Raw genomic sequence first — 21,076 nt, forward strand, 5'->3', positions numbered from 1 at the left:
CAAAACGTGCTGTATGCGAAAAAGCACTGTGGGGTGTATTCCCCATGCCATGGTCAAGCCCGTGGCTGCTGAACATGTGCCGACAGCAACCTTTCACAGTGCGTAGTTTCTGCTAGAAACTGATATTACAAGTTGCTTAGTTCCCGATGGAACATTTTGGCTGCCATTTCGTGAAACACCTGGCATGCCAATGTGGAGAGAAAGTCGTCAGCTTCTAGCACAGGAGTTGCGGCGACGCAAGAACGACACCGAGCTCCGATTGGGTTTGGAAGGACAGAGGTTACACCTCAATGCTAGATGCGTAGAGGTCTACCCACCATTTTTTCAATCGGCCAATAAGAGCTCGGCATTCTGACATCATTGAAACCCCTGCAAAGAAGCAGACGAACTTGCACTCCGGCACTGAAGGTATTAATAAAATGAAAATATAGAAGTGATAAAAAAATTTTTCCTGAAAAGATATATAATTACTTCACTATAAAAGCTTTCACCGTAATAGTGATAATGAAAATGGCTAGCTATTACGGCAGTATTGGCATAATAAACATTCAAAGAGGATTAAGAGTTTTGATGCATTCATTGCTCATAGAGGTTCCACTGCATTGAAAGGAAGACCAACAACTCCATCTCGTACTATGCTAAGTTGCAACTGGTGGCTGTTGGGTGCTGACAATCACTTTGAGCCAGGCAGAAACATTTATACAAATACATACTGCAGGTGGCATCGTTTGTTTATTAACATTAAAGAGGACGTTGCAAAGAAAAAAAACTCTGTACATTGGGTCCGCTTCACCCCGTTTACAGGTCGTGGTTGGCATACACGCGTCTTAGCTTCTCTTTCTTCTTGGCATTGTGGTGCTTCTTCCAGGGCTTGCCGTCGCTCGAGGCACCGGCGTCGGATGACCCCGCTGCCACCACCGTCCTGCCCTTGATGTGAGCCTCGGGGGCTTTCTGCGTGCACAGAGTGGCTCGTCTGCTTTCATTCAATAATAGACCTTATGCGAAATAGCTTGGTGGTCTGACAACACTGAGGGCGTAGCCATTTTAATGTTCGCAAGCGTCGTCTGCACCGAAGCACGGTGGAGGCATCGGAGACAACCATACAGGCAGTGTGCGATGGCGCGGCAGCTGTGTTATCCGCCTTCCGACCGTGGAATGTGGACAAAACAGTTTTAACAACCTACCGCAACTGTCTGACGAAACTCGAAGGCCTGTGAATGCTGGCGACAACCCGCAGTGTGTCAGCTTCCACAGCGAAGGCGGTTGACTTGCTCCGCTGCTTCGACGAGGTTGTCTCCAGCATGCACAGGCCTCCGAGAGATTCGTCAGACAGTTGCGGTAGGCTTTTTAAACTATTCGTCCACATTCTAATGGTCAGCAGGCGGAACACAGCTGCCGTGCCATTGCACACTGCCCGTACGGTTGTCTCCGATGCCTCCACCGTGCTTCGGTACCGGCGACACTTGCCAACATTAAAATGTTGACGATCTCAGTGTTGTCAGAAAACCAAGCAATTTTGCACAAGGTCTATTCAGAAGGAACTTCTAAAGGGCTGAAGTTATGGTGAGCACGTTTGTAACGATTAAAACACCAGAAAGAACAAATGCAAAGGTGCAAGCGAGCTGGACAAGAATGACTAAAATAGTCCCTGGAGAAGGGGAACAACGGACAAACACAAATCTCCAATTAAAGCTAGCTGCCTTCGCCTCCACTGCACTCGTCGACCGCTTTAGAACGCGGAACGTTGGCATCCGGCGTCTGGCTTTCGCATATGAACGCGCTCAACGAGTGCAGTGGCGACAAAGGTTTACCCACTCGGAGCTGGGCAATCGGCCCAGCTCCAGTGAACCAATCGAAGCTGGGCGACCTGACATCCCCGTGCACTCTCGTCGTCTCCTCTCCCTCAGCTTCTCGCCGCAGTCGTCTATTGACGAAAAGCTTAGGTTGAGAATGAGTGCATTATAATTTTATCTATGAGATTAGTGGTGTATCAAATAGTATTCAACTGAAATACCATTATAGGATATAATAATTTTAAGTGAAACATGTAATGTTTTCCTCGTGGTTATAGGATATAATAATTTTAAGTGAAACGTGTAATGTTTTCCTCGTGTTATGGAGGTTTCGGGAAAACTGAGTTTTTAAATTTAGTTAATAGGTATTATATTTATGTGTATCAACGATATTTTACGTGTGGACGGTTTTATGAAGATTCAAATTGGCATATGGACTGTAAAAATATGCTGCAAAGTAGGGAACACGACAAAACTCGTTGAGGTTATTCAAATGGCTCGCTGTGTTCAATGCTACAGTTTTTTTTTTAATTATTATTTTTTGTTTGTGCTCTCGAACAGTCAAAGGCTGTTTTTGAGGGGACTTGTCAATCATCTCGCTATTCTCAAATATATTTCCTTAAATCTCGAATTTAAAATTAACAATAACCAAAAAAGAACCATGACCAACCATCCCACGCGGCTTGTCAGAACATCGCAATGTGATAAAAAAAAAAAAAGGTGAAAGCCCTTTACAACTCCCTATAATGCCGAGTTGGAGCGCAGCTCTTGAGGAGGAGGGGGAAGGGTACTGTGGGGAGAGTAGACCCCTCCTCCTCCTCCCCTCATTCTTAATATGCTCTGAGGGGGTCACCTGACCTCGGGGGGGGGGGGGGGGGGGGGGGTCACGTGACCTTGAGGTGACCTTGGGGTGACCTGGGGGCGAGACCCTGGGAGGGGTCACGTGGGTGACCTTGGTTACGCCGACGGTAACGCCGCTCAAGCCGGAAACAGGCGCCTAAGAGCTTCGCTCTAAAAAAAATTCATAGGTGATTTATCCGGCGTCGGGTGCTCTTGCTAACGAGCACATACTCCCGTGCTCTTGTAGGGGAAAAAAAAAAACTGCATCTTCACGTGGTAAATGATGTTGATTGGGGCGAAGCTCTGGTAGTGCTTGTCTGCGTAGACGCTGAGCCGCAGCATGCCGAGCCTTTCGTTCGTTTTCATCCATGTCACGCTGCGGTCAAATGCGTATATAACCACGTTCCATACCACACATTTTCTTTCTGACATGGATGAAAACGAATGAAAGACTCGGCATGCTGCGGCTCACCGTCTACGCAGACAAGCACCGCCAGAGCTTCGCCCCAATCAACATCATTTACCACGTGAAGATGCGGTTGTTTTTTTTTTTCCCTACAAGAGCACGGGAGTATGTGCTCGTGAGCAAGAGCACCCGACGCCGGACATCGGACATGGCTAGCCCCTAAGGAGCTTCGCCCCTAATAAACAAAGGGACAGACAAGACGAGATATCTTTTGACTCTCTTGGCCGCACTTGACCACAAATGTAGAAACTGGCCTCTAGCCTCACAGTGGCATTCAACATTTTGCCAAGAGGTTTGGTTTCTTTAGAACCTCTCGAAGGGAGAAGTTTCTTGGCCTCACGTCGGCCACCACTCCGTGTCTCCCTAAAAGTTCCATTTTAAAGTTCTTCCCACCAACTTCAACTACCTCCGCGACTTCTTACGCCCACTCAGCAATGAACAGGAGGGTGTCTCGATGCTACAAGTCGACTTGTGCAAGCATTTACGTGACAATTTCCTATATAGAGTGGAATCTCCTCAAAAAGTGGCACTTCCTACATGAGCGTAACTCTGCATAATGCTTTTTTGGTTCCCCCTAGTCTTTGGAGCAGTCCCTTTATCCCTCGATAATTGGAACCCCTCAGTTGAATGTATGTTTGCCTGGTCCCTGAAGTCCCACCTAAAATCTTCGCTACTAATGTAGTGGAGATTGCAGTACGCCAGTATAAAACGGTGAAACTCACAATTAACTAAGCGCTCGGAACATTGGAAAGATGGCCGGATGCGACGGAACACGATGCGGTCGGATTTGGTCGTGACCTCTGAGCTTGCTGTAGCTTGAACCTAAAGCAAGCATTCAGGCACGCAGGTTCAACAATACCTGCTCGCAGAAGAATAGGACGTCCCACTTTTCCTCCGCTCCTGAGTTACCATGTTAGTAATGAAGCGCCCTGCTTCTACACCATCCTGTCCAAGACCCGTTAGCGTGCCTCACCTTTTGGAAAAAGTCCCGGTCGATGTCCTTGCTCGTCACCCTCTTCTCCTGCGGGGGTGCAACATATTTATTAGTGATGGGGTGAAACAGCCGAAATTCGGTTTCAAACTGTTTTAGGAAGTTTCCAACCTTCGGCTGTTGTAACATTGGAGTGTAAGCATTATACTTTCGGCAAATCAGAAGTCAATCTCATGAGTCATTGCATTTATTAAGAAATGTGCAGTTAGTTTCATAACAGTCTGTTACTTGTAATGGCGTATTCACACGAAGGAGAAATCCACCACTTTCCTCCGCAGAGCGCGCATCACGCGAGACATACGTCATCCCTTTTTGACACCTCGCTGCGCCGTTCTCCTCCGTGGTGAAGGCTTCGTACTGTCAGCACGAAAGCTCCGCAGGTGGGCAGCGGAGCCGAGGACGGAGTTTCCCTGGTTGTTGACGTCACGACATCCGTTCGCGGAGTTCTCCTTCGTATGGATACCCCTTAACTAGCAGTCGCCTGCCAAATACAGTAAAACCTCGTTATAACAAAGTTGAAGGAGCAATCATAATCATTTCGTTATAACCATTAGTTTGTTATAGCCAGTGTACATTTCTTCCCACTATTAGCAAGCAAGGGGAATTATGATTGCTTTGTTATATCCATTAGTTTGTTATATCCCATTTTGTTATAACGAGGTTTTACTGTAGTACAGACCTTTTCCCCCTCAAATTGTTAGCAGAGGTTACGGTTTTGATAATTTCTGCTGTTACACTTTATGAAAAAAACATGTCCATCCATAAATCCTGCCAGAAATTGGGCAGTACTATGTTGAGCCCTCTTAAGAAAGATTCAAATGTTTTAGAAATTATTAGAAGTGGTCTTTGGCCTTTCTTTTGCTCGGACAAAAGATCACCTTTGAATTGGAGCCACTGTATATGGCAGCCATGGCTACCAGAGTGACATCGCTAGAGTTCCTGTTCAGTCTCGAAATGATTGGTCGGTAGGGATCATGTACATTGCCACGGAGACGGTCCAAGCCAGGTCAGTTTCCAAGACAACCAACTTTTCTAAGGATTGCCAAGCCTGCTCAAACAAATTTAGGCACCGCCGGCCTCTCCTGGCGATGCTTCGAGGGGAGGACCCCTTCGGCTGCACAAAGTACACGATGGACCTGGCCCTCGGGCTCTTTTCTTCCTTCTCTTAAATTCAACATTCCACGTAACCACTTATAGTGCAGGACCGGGTATAACGCGGCTTTTTTAAACCACCGGTTCGCCTCCCATAGAACTCCATGTAATTACATACCGCTTAAAATGCAGGCGCGCAAAGGGAAATACCGGTTATAGTGCTGTTTCTGCAACAGCCCGGCGACCGCGCCGACTGACCGGCGCAGCGAGCACGCTTCCCTGTGCGACACTAGATAACGGCGCGAGTCGCAAGCGGCACTCGCGGGGCAAGGAGGTTGCTCAAAGAAGCGGGGAGAAGCGAAGAGAGGCTTCAGTTGCCATAGCGACGGAGGGACGCACGCACGTGTCGTTCACGTGCGTGCATCCCTCCGCTGCATTGGAAACAACTGCAACGACAGACCAATCGCAGGTCGAGGAGAAGTGCTCGCGCGCGTTGCATGCCGGTCGCCGGCCGGCCGGCCGGCTGCTTGTATCCGCAAACATGGCGTCGGTTGTGATCGTCGACGTAGACGGCGTGGTGGAAGCTCATCGTTCCGCGTAAAAGCGCTATCCTTGACTGAGAATTTTTGTTGTGTGTCGCTATGATAACCCAGCACGTACTAGAAGGGAAGATCCACCTACTCGTGCGGCGATGTCGTGGCGGCACTCTCAAGACGGCAGAAACGCCCGTGTTGTTGTGTTTGTTTACTTCGAGTACAGTGGTGATTTCTAAGCGTTTGTGTTTTCGAACATCGCCCGGATTTCTTATTTGGAGCATTTCATGCCTGTGCTCAAGTTGAAGGTATTACTGGTGCGTACCGTATGAAGGATGCGAATTTTCACGCATTTTGATCACTGGAGAAAAGTGATTAGAGTTAGCAATCCTGAACGCTCGCAACGTCCGACCGTGACCCGCGATGCCGTTAAAAGGCTGCGCAAGGCAAAAGTCGCTCATTTCTTTCAAAATGTGTGACACACTTGGGAGAGAAGTGTACTTGTCTGGTGAAATAAAGACTTTCCTCAAACTAAGCTTTATTTTTCATCTAACATAAAATAAATTCTTTTACAAAGGTAAGTTGTCTGATGGCATGTATTTTGGCCTGAAAAATTGATGTTTTGGTTATAGCGCGGTACCGCTTATAGTGCGGATTTTCGCGACTCCTGCGACATACGTTATATGCGGTCTACACTGTAGTACTTGCGTAACCCGACTGCATCCCAAACTTCCATTGAGACGCTCCAACAGAAAGTGCGACCCAACTCGAAAACAGCTGCTCTGGGCCGCAGTAGCTGTGCCGATCTTTGAGACCGGAACGATTACTGCTTTCAATACACCTGATATGCCATGACCTGGTGTCGTTATACAGTGGCTCTAGTCGAAACTATAGCTTGGAACTGTACGAGAGAAAGAAGAAAGCCTCTCGACGGGCCGGGCTCGTCCACTGACCTGAGCCCTGTTGGCCTGGGCTGGCTCCGGCCGGGAGGCTTTCGTGGGGGGCGGGAACTGGTGGTAGTCATCCTGTTTCACTCCGGGGGGCGCCATGCAGTAGAGCAGCCGGCCGGTGACAAAGTCCCTGAGCACGTAGCGGGAGGCCCTGGGGTTGTCCGGGACCCCACTCTGGGTCATGTAGCCGCGCATGTCTGCAACGGGTGCCAACAGGTTCTAGTTCATTTGATGAGTTCACAGCATTCTCCAAAGTAAACATGAACTCTTAGCTGAAGCACACATAGAACTATAGACAGCTCAAGTAATGCAGGGCGTGGTCTGCTACGGTCACCCTTTTTGCTTTGTGAATTGTCCTTTGGTGCACTCTTGCTGGCTACAGAGTGATAATAAGGTGTTTCGGACTAGCCACACACTGTGTTTCTTGAGTTTCCCTGTTTAGCGACTGTAGATGTAACAACTATGATTTCCCGTCTCGATTTGCAGATGATACAGCTGGAATACTTCAAAAAGAAAAAAACGAATGTGGGCAAGCTGATGAATGACATTCATAGTAAACCCATAATAACATGCTGTAATATTATTGTGTCCAGGAACACCTAGCTATACTCCGCGACAACTTTTCTTGGCATTTCCGGGGAGAGGAGGAGAGCCCGTGCACAGCTTTATTCAGTGCTCAAAATGGGAGAGGGAACACATACATGTACCTTCCACTGCATTGCCAAGAAAAGTTGTCACGGAGTATAGAGTCCATTACAAGAGTTAATGACTAGGCAATGCAGTGCGCTACAGTTCAACTCATAATTTGGAATGCCCCTCTGCCCACATAATTCATCTCCAATTTTTTTTTTCTGCATAAGTTTGTTTCTAAGTACTGCAAAGCAGATGGTGAGAAACATGAGGAATGAAAAAAATCAAATAAGCGTGCTTCACTTGCATCATCAGTGTGCAAATCATCAACCTAACCAGTCAAACAACAAATTGCAGAGTTTTCTGGCATAACCGGCGACTAGTAAAACTACACACCGCGACACATTTGGTGGAACCAGGACGTCTAGAAATCACCAGGAGCACAATCACGTTGCCTTTTGTACGGATCAAGTGCAGGAGTGCAGGAGCATCCAGATATAGCTAGGTCGGCTTCTCTCGCGAAAGCAGGCAGCGCAAAGCGTCCTGACTGACGTGGACGTCCAGGAACGACGGATGCAACTTGCCGCTCCAAAGTTAGGAGCGGCGTGCTGCTTCGTTTCTGGATAGACGCACAGAGTCGGGGATGCACTCACAGCCGTAGGCGTTGAGCAGCTCCTCCGATGTGGGTGCCCTGTCGGGGTCCTCCGTCTCGTGGGGCCGGGGAATCATGATGCCGTAGGTGGCCTCCAGCACGTGCCTCGGAATCAGGCTGGCCACGTGCGCCGATGTCGACGGTCAAGGAATGCACGACCGGCGTGAATGCAACCGGGACCGCGCCTCCGACCCGTCATGTTTACCACGCATTTACGTTTACGCGGTAAATTGCGCGCGATCCAGACGGTGACACGGCAGCGGAGGTGGGTTTGGCAGACGCCTGTTCTGCTGTGGCTGTGGAGTTTGTCTAATAAGCTAAAAAGAAAATATTCACCATCTTCCCGTGCATTTTGGCTGCCTCGGAACGGCGGAGCACGAAGGAAGGTATTGGTGGTACTAGTGTGTCGAGATTGCTGATGAGGCTTTCTTCGGCACAAAAAAAAGCAACAAATTGTCGCTTGCAAGTTCGGTACTTCTTCTAGTCGTCCTTAGCATTATTTTGAAAGGAAACAATGGCATGCTATTGCGTGAAGAAAAACTTAAGTTGACAAGCACTAGAACTACCTTGAACACCTTGACGTTTTAATGCAAAACAAACGTGCCTAACACATTGTCTGCTTTTTTTTTTTACTTTTTTCTGTTTTAGCATTATTGATGTCGCCGTTTACAAGCTGCCACGCTCTGCTTCAGTCTCTAGCCGCCTGGCTGAGTCTCTGTCGGCAACAGAAACGCCAGCAGCCGCGAGTCTAAATGCTGCTGTGCTGCCGATGCATACGTCTGCTCGTCTTCTTCGTCGATGCTTCTACGACCGGCAACGACCGCTAGCATTACCCGGCGACTACTGGGACATTTTGTGGCCATTTCAAGGATGCTCCGACGCATAAATAGCCCGTAGGACGTGGAACTTGCCAGTCGAAGACGAGTTAAAGGCACCCGCCTGGCAAGCATGCGTGCAGGTACCTGGCACTCTCGGCAGTGCAAGCATGCTCGAGAACAAAATATCTCCATCGCTGTAAGGTAGCTAAAGCTGTCACCGTCGAGGAAAGGATATGAGGCTGACGGGCGGCACGTGATCAGTCATCTGGTCGATGGGCAAGATGCCGTGCACGATCATCTCCGCCTTGCTGCTCACGAAGTTGGGGAACACCAGGCCAGGGCAATCGCACAGCCACAGGCCTTCCTCCAGCTGCAAGGTCTGCGGCACGCGACGAGGGACGAAACTTTAAATCGGGCGCAGAAGGGGAACGTTGCATAGGAAGTATATTTAGACTACCCTTTGCCAGTGTATATGGGCTGTTTCGGCTAACTTGTGCCGAGACTTTGAAGAATGCTGGACCAGCGCAGTATTGTTCGCAGTCTTACTGATCGAGTCGAGATATCTTTTGTAAGGGGCCAAACTGGCTAATTAACGCGGATTAATTAGCTAGCCTTTTAAACCTTAATTTGTGCACAAACCCACTGACACAAAAGTTGAAGAGCGTGTTGAGACACATTCCATCGTGTCGTTTCCATGAAGGTAGCCTCTGTGTTTCTAATTTCTGCAAACATAAAAAAAAAAAAAAATCTTGGGCGAGATTTAAAAAAAAATATACGTGAGTAAAGGAACTAACATCGCAGTTCGCTAGCAGGTAGCCACATTAAACATTCTTAACTATCGCGCAAAATTTCTGAGTTTTTCTCAAAGCTTGAAAAAATTAGACACACAGAGGCTACCTTCACGGACACAATACAGATGGAATGTTTCTCAACACACTTCAACTTTTCTATTCGATGGTTTGAGCACAAATTAAAGCCAACTCTCATTAATTCAAACTTCCGGATAATTCAAACTAACATGCAGGTCCCATCCTATACGTCTCTATGGGAGGAAACTCCCGGTAATTCAAACAAATTTTCGGTTCCCCTCAAGTTTAAATTAACGAGATTCGACTGTAATAATGAAAAATTTAGCTAATTAATTTGTGCTAATTAGCCAGTTTGGCACATCACAAAAATATCTTTACTTGCTCAACAGAACTCCGAATACTGCATTGGTGTAATGTGTAGTGTGTCTTGGCACAAGTTAGCACAAGTCTTGGCACAAGTCTTGGCACAAGTCTTGGCACAAGTTAGCTGAAGCTCCCTGTATATAAATGTGCTCTTAATATGGTAGAACTTCTGCAGTATAGACTGTGTAGCAAAACTATGGATATAGTCAAGCAAAGCTGAAGTATCATTGTAATACTGGTACAGACATTTGAGCTGAACATGTTCTTTTATTAAAGCAGACTTTTATTACAGAGAGGATCTACTAAATATCACTGGCCGACATGGCTAAAAGACATCTTCAAAAGTTAGGCTTTTATAAGCTTTTTTTCCTCACCACACATGGAGGTATGGGAGAGTATCTAAAAAGAAGTGAATTGACCATCGAAGGTACCGGTCACAAGAACACTCGTTATGTGTAATCATAAAGTTACTTTAGAACCTACAAGTGGAACTCCCAAGAAAGCAGGCAAAAGTTGTTTCACTCAGCAGAAAATCCACTTATCAGAAGACGAAGCCTTTTTGAAGACACGAGCTACCACATAAACATCTTTGAAAAGTTCCATTTATCTAAGAACCCTTACAATAATTTCACCTGGAGAGATTTAACTGTACACCGACCAAGCCTCTAGCCAGTAGCCCGTCCTATGGCCTGCATTAAAGGAAGAAAACGAAGGTGCCCAATATTTATGCCAAAAACAAGCGCAACGACAAATCCGTATTTTAACGTTGGTAGCGAGGTCTGAATTTTTCTATGGCTTTTTTTACATTTACGGCTAAAGCCGTTCAGTTAAATCATACCGGTAAGTGCATGTTCTGTGCAAGAACTGGACAAAAATGTTGGCAAATCTGCTATTAATACTGGCACGCCAAAAGGACACATATATGATCGACATTGTGCCGTAATAGATTTCGTGTAATAAGAAAATAAATAATAAAAAAAAAAATAACCGAGGAAAGAGCCCAGCTCAGCTATTGAGGGTACTCACCTGAAAGTGCTTTGTCTTGCCGGGAGTGGTGGACACGGACACCTTCTTGTGGCTCAGGAGGGCATTGATGGTGGAGCTCTTGCCCACATTGGGGTACCCCACCTACAACACACGGCAATCTCCATCAGTCGCTCCCGTCAAGATGCTACCTTAAGCTGCACGCGGCTCTGATGCCCGTAAGATTACTGTCACATTGGCAGATTCATGGTTGTAGGTTAGGCGGTGCAAGCCAGAGCCAGCGAGTAAGCAATGCTTCAGAGTAGCACCACTTAGGTCACACCGTCGAGTAGAATCATATTGCCAGTCGTTGCCAGTTTTCGCTGATGTGCCTAACAGAAGACGCAGGAAGTGCTTGTGACTGTCCGGCTTGCTAAAGCAGTCAGCAAGAAAAGGAAAACAATATTGCCGTTCCTCTAACTTCATAACTAGAAATTATAAAGTTTTAGGGCCGTGCGAATATTCAAATAGTACTTTAGAAGAATACTCTGTACAATATTTACTTCGAAACAAACTGCGATATTCGTACTTTTCGAAGCGTTGATCGCGGCGAGTTAGCCCTGCTGAGTGCGCTTCTCACCGAGCACCTGTGCACTGCGGGGAAGCAGCATCCCTAGAGCTCGCAGGCATTGCTTCCCCGCAGTACACAGGTGCACAGTGAGAAGCACTCTCAACGAGGTTAACCCACCACAATTATGCGAGTATTTGTTAGCGATGTCTTGACAACATGTGCTCATCATTTGTATTTTTAAAGCGAAAGCTTTAAGGAGCTCGTCCAGAAAAGCCGATGTCAGTGTTGGCAGGACGGGGAAATCCTGATAGGTACATAAGTAATTCATTTGCCTTGAAGAAAATATTTGAAGAATTTTAGGCGGAGAGGGATCAAATGTAGCTATCGCGTTCCACTCCACAGAAATATTCCACAGAATTTTAGGTGGAGAGGATAGAATGTAGCTATCGCGTTCCACTCTTAAATGCAAAGCTTAAGTGTCCTCCTGCAATTTTTTTTAGTCAAATTTGAAATTGAAGGAAGAATGTTTGTGTATAGCAAGCAGACTTATAAATCCCCCTCGATTAGAATCGCCGCAACATTTTTGTCATGTACATGCCACAGTGCATAAATATAGCTAAAATAAAACTAACTCAGCTTAGAAGTGGACAAGTGGAAGGTTGGGAACAACCTTCACGAGTTCAGCTGAATATTTGGTTAAGCATGGTGCACGATAGTAAAAAGCTCGGAGAAAATATTCAATACTCGATTAGAAAATATTCGGCCAAAACCACTATTTGCTACAAATTCAATATCTACTATTCGCACATGACTATAAAGTTCAGTTTCAGAGCCAAAACTGTTGTTGACAACCTTTGTGCCAAAAGGCTGGAGGTGCACCAAAGCACTTCTTACGAGTTGTGAATGCAAAAGCATGTACGTCATTCCTCCGCTCCCTTATTTCGTCTGTAGCGTGTATGCGTCAACGGCGGAGTGGCGTGCTCTGCCGGCGAGGAGGGGTGCCTCTCCTCGCCGCTCTGACCTTGGACGTTTCGTGTTAGTGGCACGCCGACGGACACGTTGTTGAAACTGACACGCAGCGGCCATTGGGGGCCTTGTCGATGCGTGCCAGCAAATGGGACCGAAGCCGAAATTCCATTAGCTTTACTCCGCTCCTTTGGGATCGGAGAATTTAGGTGCCGTTGGCTAGCTTTTCGCATAGTTTAATAGCTGGGAGCTGGCTTCACTTGGAGAAAGGATGTAAGGTGCCGTTTGATGCGGTTTCAAAGCTGATGACGCCAACTCACTCCATGAGACAGTCAATGCTTTCGCATTAAAAAGGTCGCACCTACATATCAACCAACGGTTACAAGACAGAAACATACAAATGACTGCTGTGGTGACATCAGACAATTTGGAAAAAAAAGTGACGACAATATGACCACAGCCATCACAGGATTCTGCACAGGCTATAGCCGAATACAAAGGATACGACCCCTACGATGTGTCCATCCATCCATATTTAGAGGTCGTGAGAGTGAGCAAACTGACGCAGTAAAGAGAACAATAAAAGATGGAGATGAAGGGCAGAAACACATATGTATTTCTAATTACTAGCAGTGAAAGTATATTGTGACCTTAGTAACTGGTCAAAGGGTCATATGTCTCCCATATGTTATTCTCGTCTTCCTGTGCGCTGCCTCAATCACTCGATCGAAGTATGAATTTCGAGAAGGAATCTTGGCTGGGCGCTTGACAGAAAGCATGCCCAGAGTTACAGTCTTTCATTATCTGGCGTGAAGTGAGCAGTCCAACTGCGCTTTACGTCATCTAGTGCAAAAGAGTTTTTTTCTGTGCCAGCTCCAAGCCCAGGTCCAGAAATCTCGTGGTGGACACAGAGGGGTCTCTCACCAGTCCAACCACCGTCTGACCCTTCGTTGCCTTAGAGTGTGGGTGTGTGGTCCTAAAGAGCTCCAGAAGCTCCTCCTTCGTATAAAGGCGAGAGGGATCCTCGAAACAATCTGAAAAATGTAAAGAAAAATGACTTCCATTATAACAGTAATTTTCTACACTAACAGGAATATATTCCAATGAATATGTTGACAAGACCGGAGCCCAGAAGACAGAATTACTCCACAGACATTTCAGAGGTTCCAAGCTAGAGGTCATTGAATACCACTTACAGCTGACTTCTGATAATTCAAAGCTCACATGGACCAGTGAAACGTTTAAAATTAAACATATTTCTAATGAAAAAAAAAAAAAAAAAAAACACTAAAACCATTTGTTTTTTTTATGCAATACTCACCGGGAGAAGTTGATTTTTCCTTGCCTCCACTAAGAAAGACATACTGTGTTACCTATGCTCTGCAAATTCCAAACGTTCCTTAGGGCACCTTCACCAGTTTCTTCACCAAAGAAAATGCAAAATTGTACTCTGTAGTGCCAACAAGCTGTTACCGCGTCAGTGGCCTTCGGCGTGGAAAGCGACGTGACCGGTTCAAGGCCTAACCCTTTGCACAATGCCACTGTCCAAAAGAGAACTACAGACAATGGCATGTTTGTTGACATCAATATATTCGACGGACAAAACCTCATAGGGCTGGGTAATGCCTCAAACCAAGCTTTGTTGGCTGTACGGCTGCGCTCGTTTCTGTAATTTTCGTGGGAACGACGTCATGATACGTACGCACGCTGGCATAGCTTGGCTGGGCATGGCTTGGCTGCTTAATTGGACTGGCCGCTTGACGGCTTGACGGCGCATGCCGTGCTCGCTCCCTCTTTTTCCCTACCGCACACATGGTAGATAAAAGCAATCAAGTGTGCACGGGTGCAACTGAAGCCAGGTCAGCATAACTGCAAGGCTTTTTCAAGCTGCCGAAGCTGCCGGGCTTCTCGAGCACGTAAAAAAATAATTTAAATTAAGCGTTCCTAGAGGTTAAACTTGGAATTACCGCACGTTTTTCCCCATAGACTCGTATGCATTATTGCCAGGACCGCACCCCTGCTTCGAACTGACCGAAAATTCTAATAAAGTGACTTTAAATTACCGAGAGTCAACTGTACTTTAAGTTCAAGGGGCTCAAAAATGTGGCATAGACAAGAGCCATAGGAGCGGATACTGAAGCTCTCGGCATGAAAGCGTCGTTCGGATCATGCAAAAGACGAAGAGATGGCCACCCACCTGTTGAGTGATCTCGGCCTTCGCTCCGCTCGGGAGACGAGTCAGGCGAGGGTTCAGGGGAAGGATTTGGCGATGACCCTGTCTCGGATTCATCGCTTTCCTTAGAGGAGACCGAAAGGTATCACAGCATAAAAGTCACAGACTGTCAAGACACCAGGACTACCGCTGCATCTGTTCCCTACCCTACTGGAGCAACTAAAGCTGTTGTAACAAAGAGTTCTGCAAATGCTGTTCACTTGCATGCTGCCAAATGTAGCCTCTTAAACATGACAGCACGGCCTTGAAACCTATACACAAAAGTTAGCTTAGTGGTAACATTCACAACTTAAGTGTAACTTTATCCATGTTCATCCACCAGTTTCTAAGCTACAAGCAACTGCATTAAAATAGTAAGTATCTGAAATAGACGGTCACGAACAGAGTTTAAACATGTAGTCATTAGCCTAGGCCACAAAAAAGATTAAAAAAGAAAGCAGAGAAAGACAGTGGTAGAGGGAGTTGTTCATACATGTGTGGCTTTGCCTTGTTCAAGTGCCGAAAAGAACACAGCCTGCAGACCAACAGACTTGAGGTACTTGGCCCACTCCTCTCTGAAACAAATGAAAGTCATCAAAACATGCTACAGAAAAGAAAAAAAATTGAGCAGTCCTGTGTTAGTCCACAGTACAGTCAGAGAGATAGTTGCGACACATTACGGCGAAGTTGCTGGGCATCGGCGTCGCGCTCATGCACCGAGGGGAGCGTGAACAAAAGCGTTCGGAACAAAATTGACATATGACCATTTCGTTCCGAACACTTTTGTTTATTTTTTTGTAGCGTGTGAACACGTGCCTCCTGGCACGAGCTCTTGGCATTGGCAGTGCTAAGATGGCAGTTTGTTATCAGCTATTTCTCTGTATTTTTCCAGAGAGCGCGTGCAGTGGGCAACGGGTACTTCAAAAACCTAAAGTGTAGGGCGGGTTATTAACGCTGTGGTGTAGCTCAATGGTAACGCCTCCGCTTTGCACGCAGCGGACCCAGCTTCGATTCCCGTGGGTGGCAAGCAATATTTTTTAAGGATTTGCAACATCGACAACGGATGCCCTATGTCGCCAACTACAACATGAACAACTATAGCAGAACCTCGTTGATACGTTTTTCAGACGACCGGGGAACTAAAACTTACAATCAGGGAAAACATAAGGAACGAGAACATTATTTGGAGGGCGCTAGAGATGAGACAGATAGCAAGTGTCACGAAACAATTTATTTGATGCAAACATTCGTAGGTGTGAACTTAAATTGGTGCCGTGAGCGTAGAGACAAACATCACATTAGCTCTTGGACAACAGTGCCACTGTGCAGTCGCATAGTGGTTTGGTCTAGAGCCACCTAGTTTGGTCAATCCTCGCTGTCCTTGTCTCCTCCTCCATGTGAATGCGCTTAGGAGACGGACTCTTTCACATACACTCCTTATGCGGAGAGCTATTACGTGCTTCGCTCTGTGGCACTAGGTAATTGTCTCACAGTGGCCCGAGCCTCCATCCTTTGCCAAGTCACGCTGAAATGGAGTAGAGGCAGAGACCCCTGTTCACTTTTTCGCATATTCTCTATAACATATTATCTATGATACGCTATTTAGGTTACGAAAGGTTGAAGAAATTTAGGCATTTGTGAAACCTTTGAAGCCTGGGGAAACCCCCAAGTTCCCAGGAACCTCGAACGCTAGGAAGACCCCAAGTTCCTATGAATCTAGGAATGAGGGGAACACCCGGGTACCCGAAGGACACTTTAGAACTCCCGACTTCCAAGGAATCTAGAACTCTGGGGATTCCCCAAGTTCTTAAGAACCTAGAACTACTAGGTATCTAGAACTCCGAAGAACCAATAAGTTCTTTGGGAACCTAGAACTCTGGGGAAAGCCCTAGTTCCTAGGAACTTTTACCACACCTTAATGAGGCTTCGCTGGCGCAATGTGCAGGTGATCTGTTGCTCCTCACCTCTGTTTCCTGTTGAGGTAGTCTGCCTTGTTGAGGATGAGGAGGTTCTGCTTGAGGGGGTCGAGCTCCGTCACGTAACGCTCCAGGTCTCCGCAGTGGAAGAGCAATGGGTTGCGCGCGTCCACGATCTGCACCACCACGTCACTGCAACGGCAGAGAGCCCCGTTGGCCGCCGAGACGTAGCACCGAGATGGTGGAGGACGGGAAGGTTTGGCGTGCTGTCTTTCCCTTCTTAACCCTTTGACGGTCATTGCCATACGTGTATGATGACGATTACACATTTGAGGGTGCCCACTTGAACGCGATACCGCATGCACTGCGGGAGGTGTTGCTATTTGTTATGCCTTTCGCAAACTATAAACATTATATCTACACGGTATTTAGATTTGCTGGATTTTTGCATCCAAAGACATGGTTTTTCCCAGAACATAAAAATCCGGCTTATATTAAAACCCCAAATTTATAAAAAAAGGAAATCGAGCACTATCAACTGTTAAAGTTTCATTCAGTTACCGTAACTAATAGAAAAAAAAAGTGTTTCCCCTAATGCAAGTCTCCAAACTAGCAAAAAAAAATCATTTTTAAGTGCCTGGACAGGACATCTGTTTCACAAAACAAACTTTTCTTGAAAAAGGAGCAAACAAACATAATTTAAGCATTACATTTACGTCGCGAGACACATTTGGGTGACTCCCAAACACGCTTCTAGGTCAAATATGGGGGCTTTATGCACCAAATCAACAGAGGGCACCTGGCATGCCCCAGCGAAAAACCGAGGATTAATTTCGGCAGCCTCGAGATCTTTTAACATGCAACCGAAATCTCAGTAACACGTCAAAGTGGGGCCGAGAGTCAAACCCACCACCCAAAGATCTGTAGGCCGGTGCTCTGCCTCAGAGCAACCAAAATAAATCACAAAACAAAAAATTTTTTTTTTTACAATTTTGCTATTTTGGTATGCAGTGGCATAATTAAGTTTAAACAGTCCCTTTAAACTTGGTGGGAAGGCATTTTCCAAGCGGGAGCCAACGGAAAGCGGTACCTCCTCTCGACGACCCTCCACAGCTGCCTCCAGAATTCCAGGTTCTTTTCGTAAGGGGTCAGGATGATACCTTCCACATCCTGGAGTCTGCAAGCGGGGAAAAAAGAAAACTCCCTTAGCCTGATGTACGCCGTTGTTGATGAGATACATATACCTTCCATATTGTTCATCGCACGAGATTCCAAAAAAAATCTGGAGTGGCCTCTCCTCGAAACCGTTGATCCTGACCTGACTACAGCTGTGTGAAGTGTACAGGCATTATTTTGGCAATCGTCCGAGATTTCAAAGAAATCTGACCACTGACCTTGGGCTCTGATTATGTCTGTGTGGGGTGTGCAGGCAATCTTTTGACCGTTGCGACCTCAACAATTTTAGTTTATGCAGACAAATTCTAAATTAAAATTTCTTTTCTTTTGTGGCAAGCTTTTTTTTTTTTTATTTGTTCGATTTTATTTATAAATGTGAAATCTGATCGATTAGGTACTTCTGAAGCAGGTCACCCAGAGCGCTCGCCGGTAAATAATGTGCCACCTCTTTCAAACTCTGAGGAGCCGCATTATGGCTCTGGATCACTAAGCTAAGAACCTCACCAGCTTTATTTAATATCATGACTATGCAAAAGAAAAGTCTTCAAAAAGAATGACACATTTCAACACCAAGTCCCTTCCAATACAGTTTGACATGCTCTTTTTTTTTCCAAGGACTGACTGGCACATATCATACGAAGGCCACTTTGACGTTGAACATCTTCAGAAACAATTGAAAGACAAACTGGTTGTTAGAGAAGGAGCTGAAGAAAATGCAATATGAAATTTTTCGAATTCGCTTTTTCTTTGGTTGTTTGTAGTCGACACTTTCTAAAAAAGCGAAGTCGCCCAAATTCTTGCTTGTTCCCACGTGCCTTTTTCAGTGCAAAGTGTGCGCTTTTGCTATGTACTGCGGGGACAATGTCTACTGAATTCCACTTCCATTTAGGTTAAAATTAAAGCGGCTGGTGGTACTCTTAATTGAAAATAAATAAATATGTAAAAAAACAGGAGGAACCAGAGTCCGGGTATGAATGCTGGGAATTCCATTCCAAGTTCATTTTGGTGGCTGGCACCGTGTGAATGCAAAGATGAGGGAATATAAAAGAATTCCCTCTGCCTGTGGACGACGAGCCATTCCAGGGGATGTACCCCAGCCTTCGCTGCCTTACAATGACACGTCCTAGGCAGGGTGATACAGTAAGTGAATAAAAACAAGTTTAATCAATCAATAAACTCACTCTGCCAGTTGCCTCCTCCAGGAGACGAAACTCTCCCTTTCCAGGGCGTGCAGCTCCTCGGCGCTCGTGTCGGAGTTCCATGGCGGCCTGCAAGCGAGCCACGTGCCGGAAGACACGTAGCATAAAGATCACAAACAGTCTTCATCTGTAACTGCCAAGGTTTCTCCGCAGGATTGTTACAAAATCAATGGCGCTAAAGCGTGCACTCTCTCGGAGCGCATCTAGAGGGAGCACCTTAGAGAGGTCGTCGTTTGTCTCGTCTAATGTGAAGTAAAAAAGAATAAAGAATGTGCAATTGAAGTCGGTGGCACGAAACTAAAAATGAGGCTTGGCTTAGCTTCTTTGGGACTCTGAAGAAGCCTCTCAGTAAACCCCATGTTGCGCTCCAAAAGCTTCTCTTTCAAGCTTGACCCACACGAGGCTGCCAACAGTGCGTTCTTGACACATGTGAAACAAGATATGTATCTCGTCTCAGACGTTCCCCGGGAAGGGACAAGTGCACGAGCCCGGACAAGCCACGCAACTGACAACATTGCTGCTTACATTCCGTAGGCCTGCCTCACGGGTGGATTTTGTGCCCAGCCTCAGACCCTTTGCTGCGGTAATCCCTGTACATGAAGTTCTCTTTATGATAAGCATGTTAGAAACGCAGTACCCAACAAGCTACAGCTTGTCCCATCACATCTGCCGCAATAACTCGTTTTCCGAAGGCATAGTGCTGCGAGACGCTTTGAAACGACCGATGACTCCGGGGTTGTGCTTACCGGCGTGGTATGCGGAGCAGCTCCTTGTGTTCCTCGTGTAAACTCTTGAGCGCGGCCTTCTGGCCATCAGAGAGGATGCCCGAAGAGACCACGTCGCCCTTGTGCACCACCTTCACATTCTGCTTCTCTGTGTGTCATGCGATGGGGAACCACTCATTGCTTTTGTTTTACAGACATCCGTGGGAAGCACAAACAAGAGACTGGTTCAAACAGGTTAAAGACCGATGCTTCTTGCACGAAAATCCGAAGCAAAATAGCTGATTAAAAGGTGACTTGAAAATGGCTTAATTGTTTTAAAGTATATCGATGAGTTACGATTTAGAACAATATACAAAAAGTGGTAAAGCACATTATGTTCCATCTGTCTAATTTACCAGCCTCTCCAGATAGACCTACAAATATCGCACATCAGCATGTAAAAGATAACACTTTTGAGCAGTCAGCCAGAGATGCGGTCACTGGGCTGCATTTATTGTTTGCATTGGCTGTCCTGTCTCATTGCGGTGACTTCAGAGGAAACTCCTGACGTTTGGAAAGGGTCACCCCATGCCAACACCCTCGAAAATACTTATATAGCGACGCAATTCTAAGATGAGTGTCACAGCAAGGCGTGATCTAGGGATTTGTTACGGGCACTGCGTAAAGTTATGAACGACATTGTGTGCTCTTACCGGCAGTGAAGTCAATTCCTGCAAGCTCCGCCGTAGCCAGGAACGCGTCCAGGTCATTTTGCTCCGTGATGCTGGTGACGTTGGCGCGCCCCCAGTCGTAGCCATCATTTAGCTCGGTTGTGTGGAGCGACTGTGCAAAACAAATTACACTGCATCAGCGGACGTCGAGCTTCGAAAACAGAAGGGTTCAGCGACGAAGCGAGCAGGGTTTAGTGGAAGGCTGGTCACGACAAGTTAAAGCTTCAAAATACCACAACTGGACGAAGAGAAACGCAAAATAACTTCTGTTTTCGTCAACAAAGTGTTGATCAGGACGGGTCTTCACGGTGTTGAGACTTGACGGGCGAGACCGAATGACGTCTCTTTACGTGCAATAGTTTGTCGAAGCGGAGATCACTTACGGAATCGTAGAGGCGACTGGTTGGTTTCTGCTTGATCAAACATCGGCCCAGTCCCGAGGCCCCTTTTTTCTTCCCCATGAATAAAACCAAGGAGCTAAAGCCACAGGACCTAGCACCACACACGCACACAACCTTCTCGCACGCGCATGCCAAGGTGGATTGGATAGTCTAGAATTGGCTACAATTTCACAGTGCAAACTAAACGAGCTGGCGAATATTCATCTTTACAAAAACCTTAAAGTCTACAAAAATCCAAAGCGTCCAAAAATGAGAATAAAAAAAAAGTACCACAGCTATAGGGATTTTTTTTTTGCTTAG

General features: G+C 46.4%; 1 protein-coding gene across 1 annotated transcript; it reads right to left on the reverse strand.

Moving 5' to 3' along the window:
- Positions 1 to 713: 713 nt before the first annotated feature.
- Positions 714 to 21,028, reverse strand: LOC8028545 (large subunit GTPase 1 homolog). The gene is made up of 15 exons (XM_029977049.4): positions 20,759 to 21,028; positions 20,358 to 20,487; positions 19,687 to 19,813; positions 18,923 to 19,009; positions 17,656 to 17,742; positions 16,614 to 16,757; positions 15,143 to 15,224; positions 14,635 to 14,734; positions 13,362 to 13,471; positions 10,964 to 11,065; positions 9,001 to 9,144; positions 7,949 to 8,072; positions 6,669 to 6,862; positions 4,073 to 4,120; positions 714 to 951 (listed from the first exon to the last, which is right to left on the reverse strand). Exons 1-15 carry the CDS (start codon positions 20,834 to 20,836, stop codon positions 799 to 801), a joined length of 1,710 nt encoding a protein of 569 aa, XP_029832909.3. The 5' UTR covers positions 20,837 to 21,028; the 3' UTR covers positions 714 to 798.
- Between the last annotated feature and the right edge of the window lie 48 nt (positions 21,029 to 21,076).

This window comes from Ixodes scapularis, unplaced genomic scaffold (assembly GCF_016920785.2).
Source record: "Ixodes scapularis isolate PalLabHiFi unplaced genomic scaffold, ASM1692078v2 PGA_scaffold1__304_contigs__length_218370807, whole genome shotgun sequence".
In the NCBI taxonomy this organism is placed as follows: domain Eukaryota; kingdom Metazoa; phylum Arthropoda; class Arachnida; order Ixodida; family Ixodidae; genus Ixodes; species Ixodes scapularis.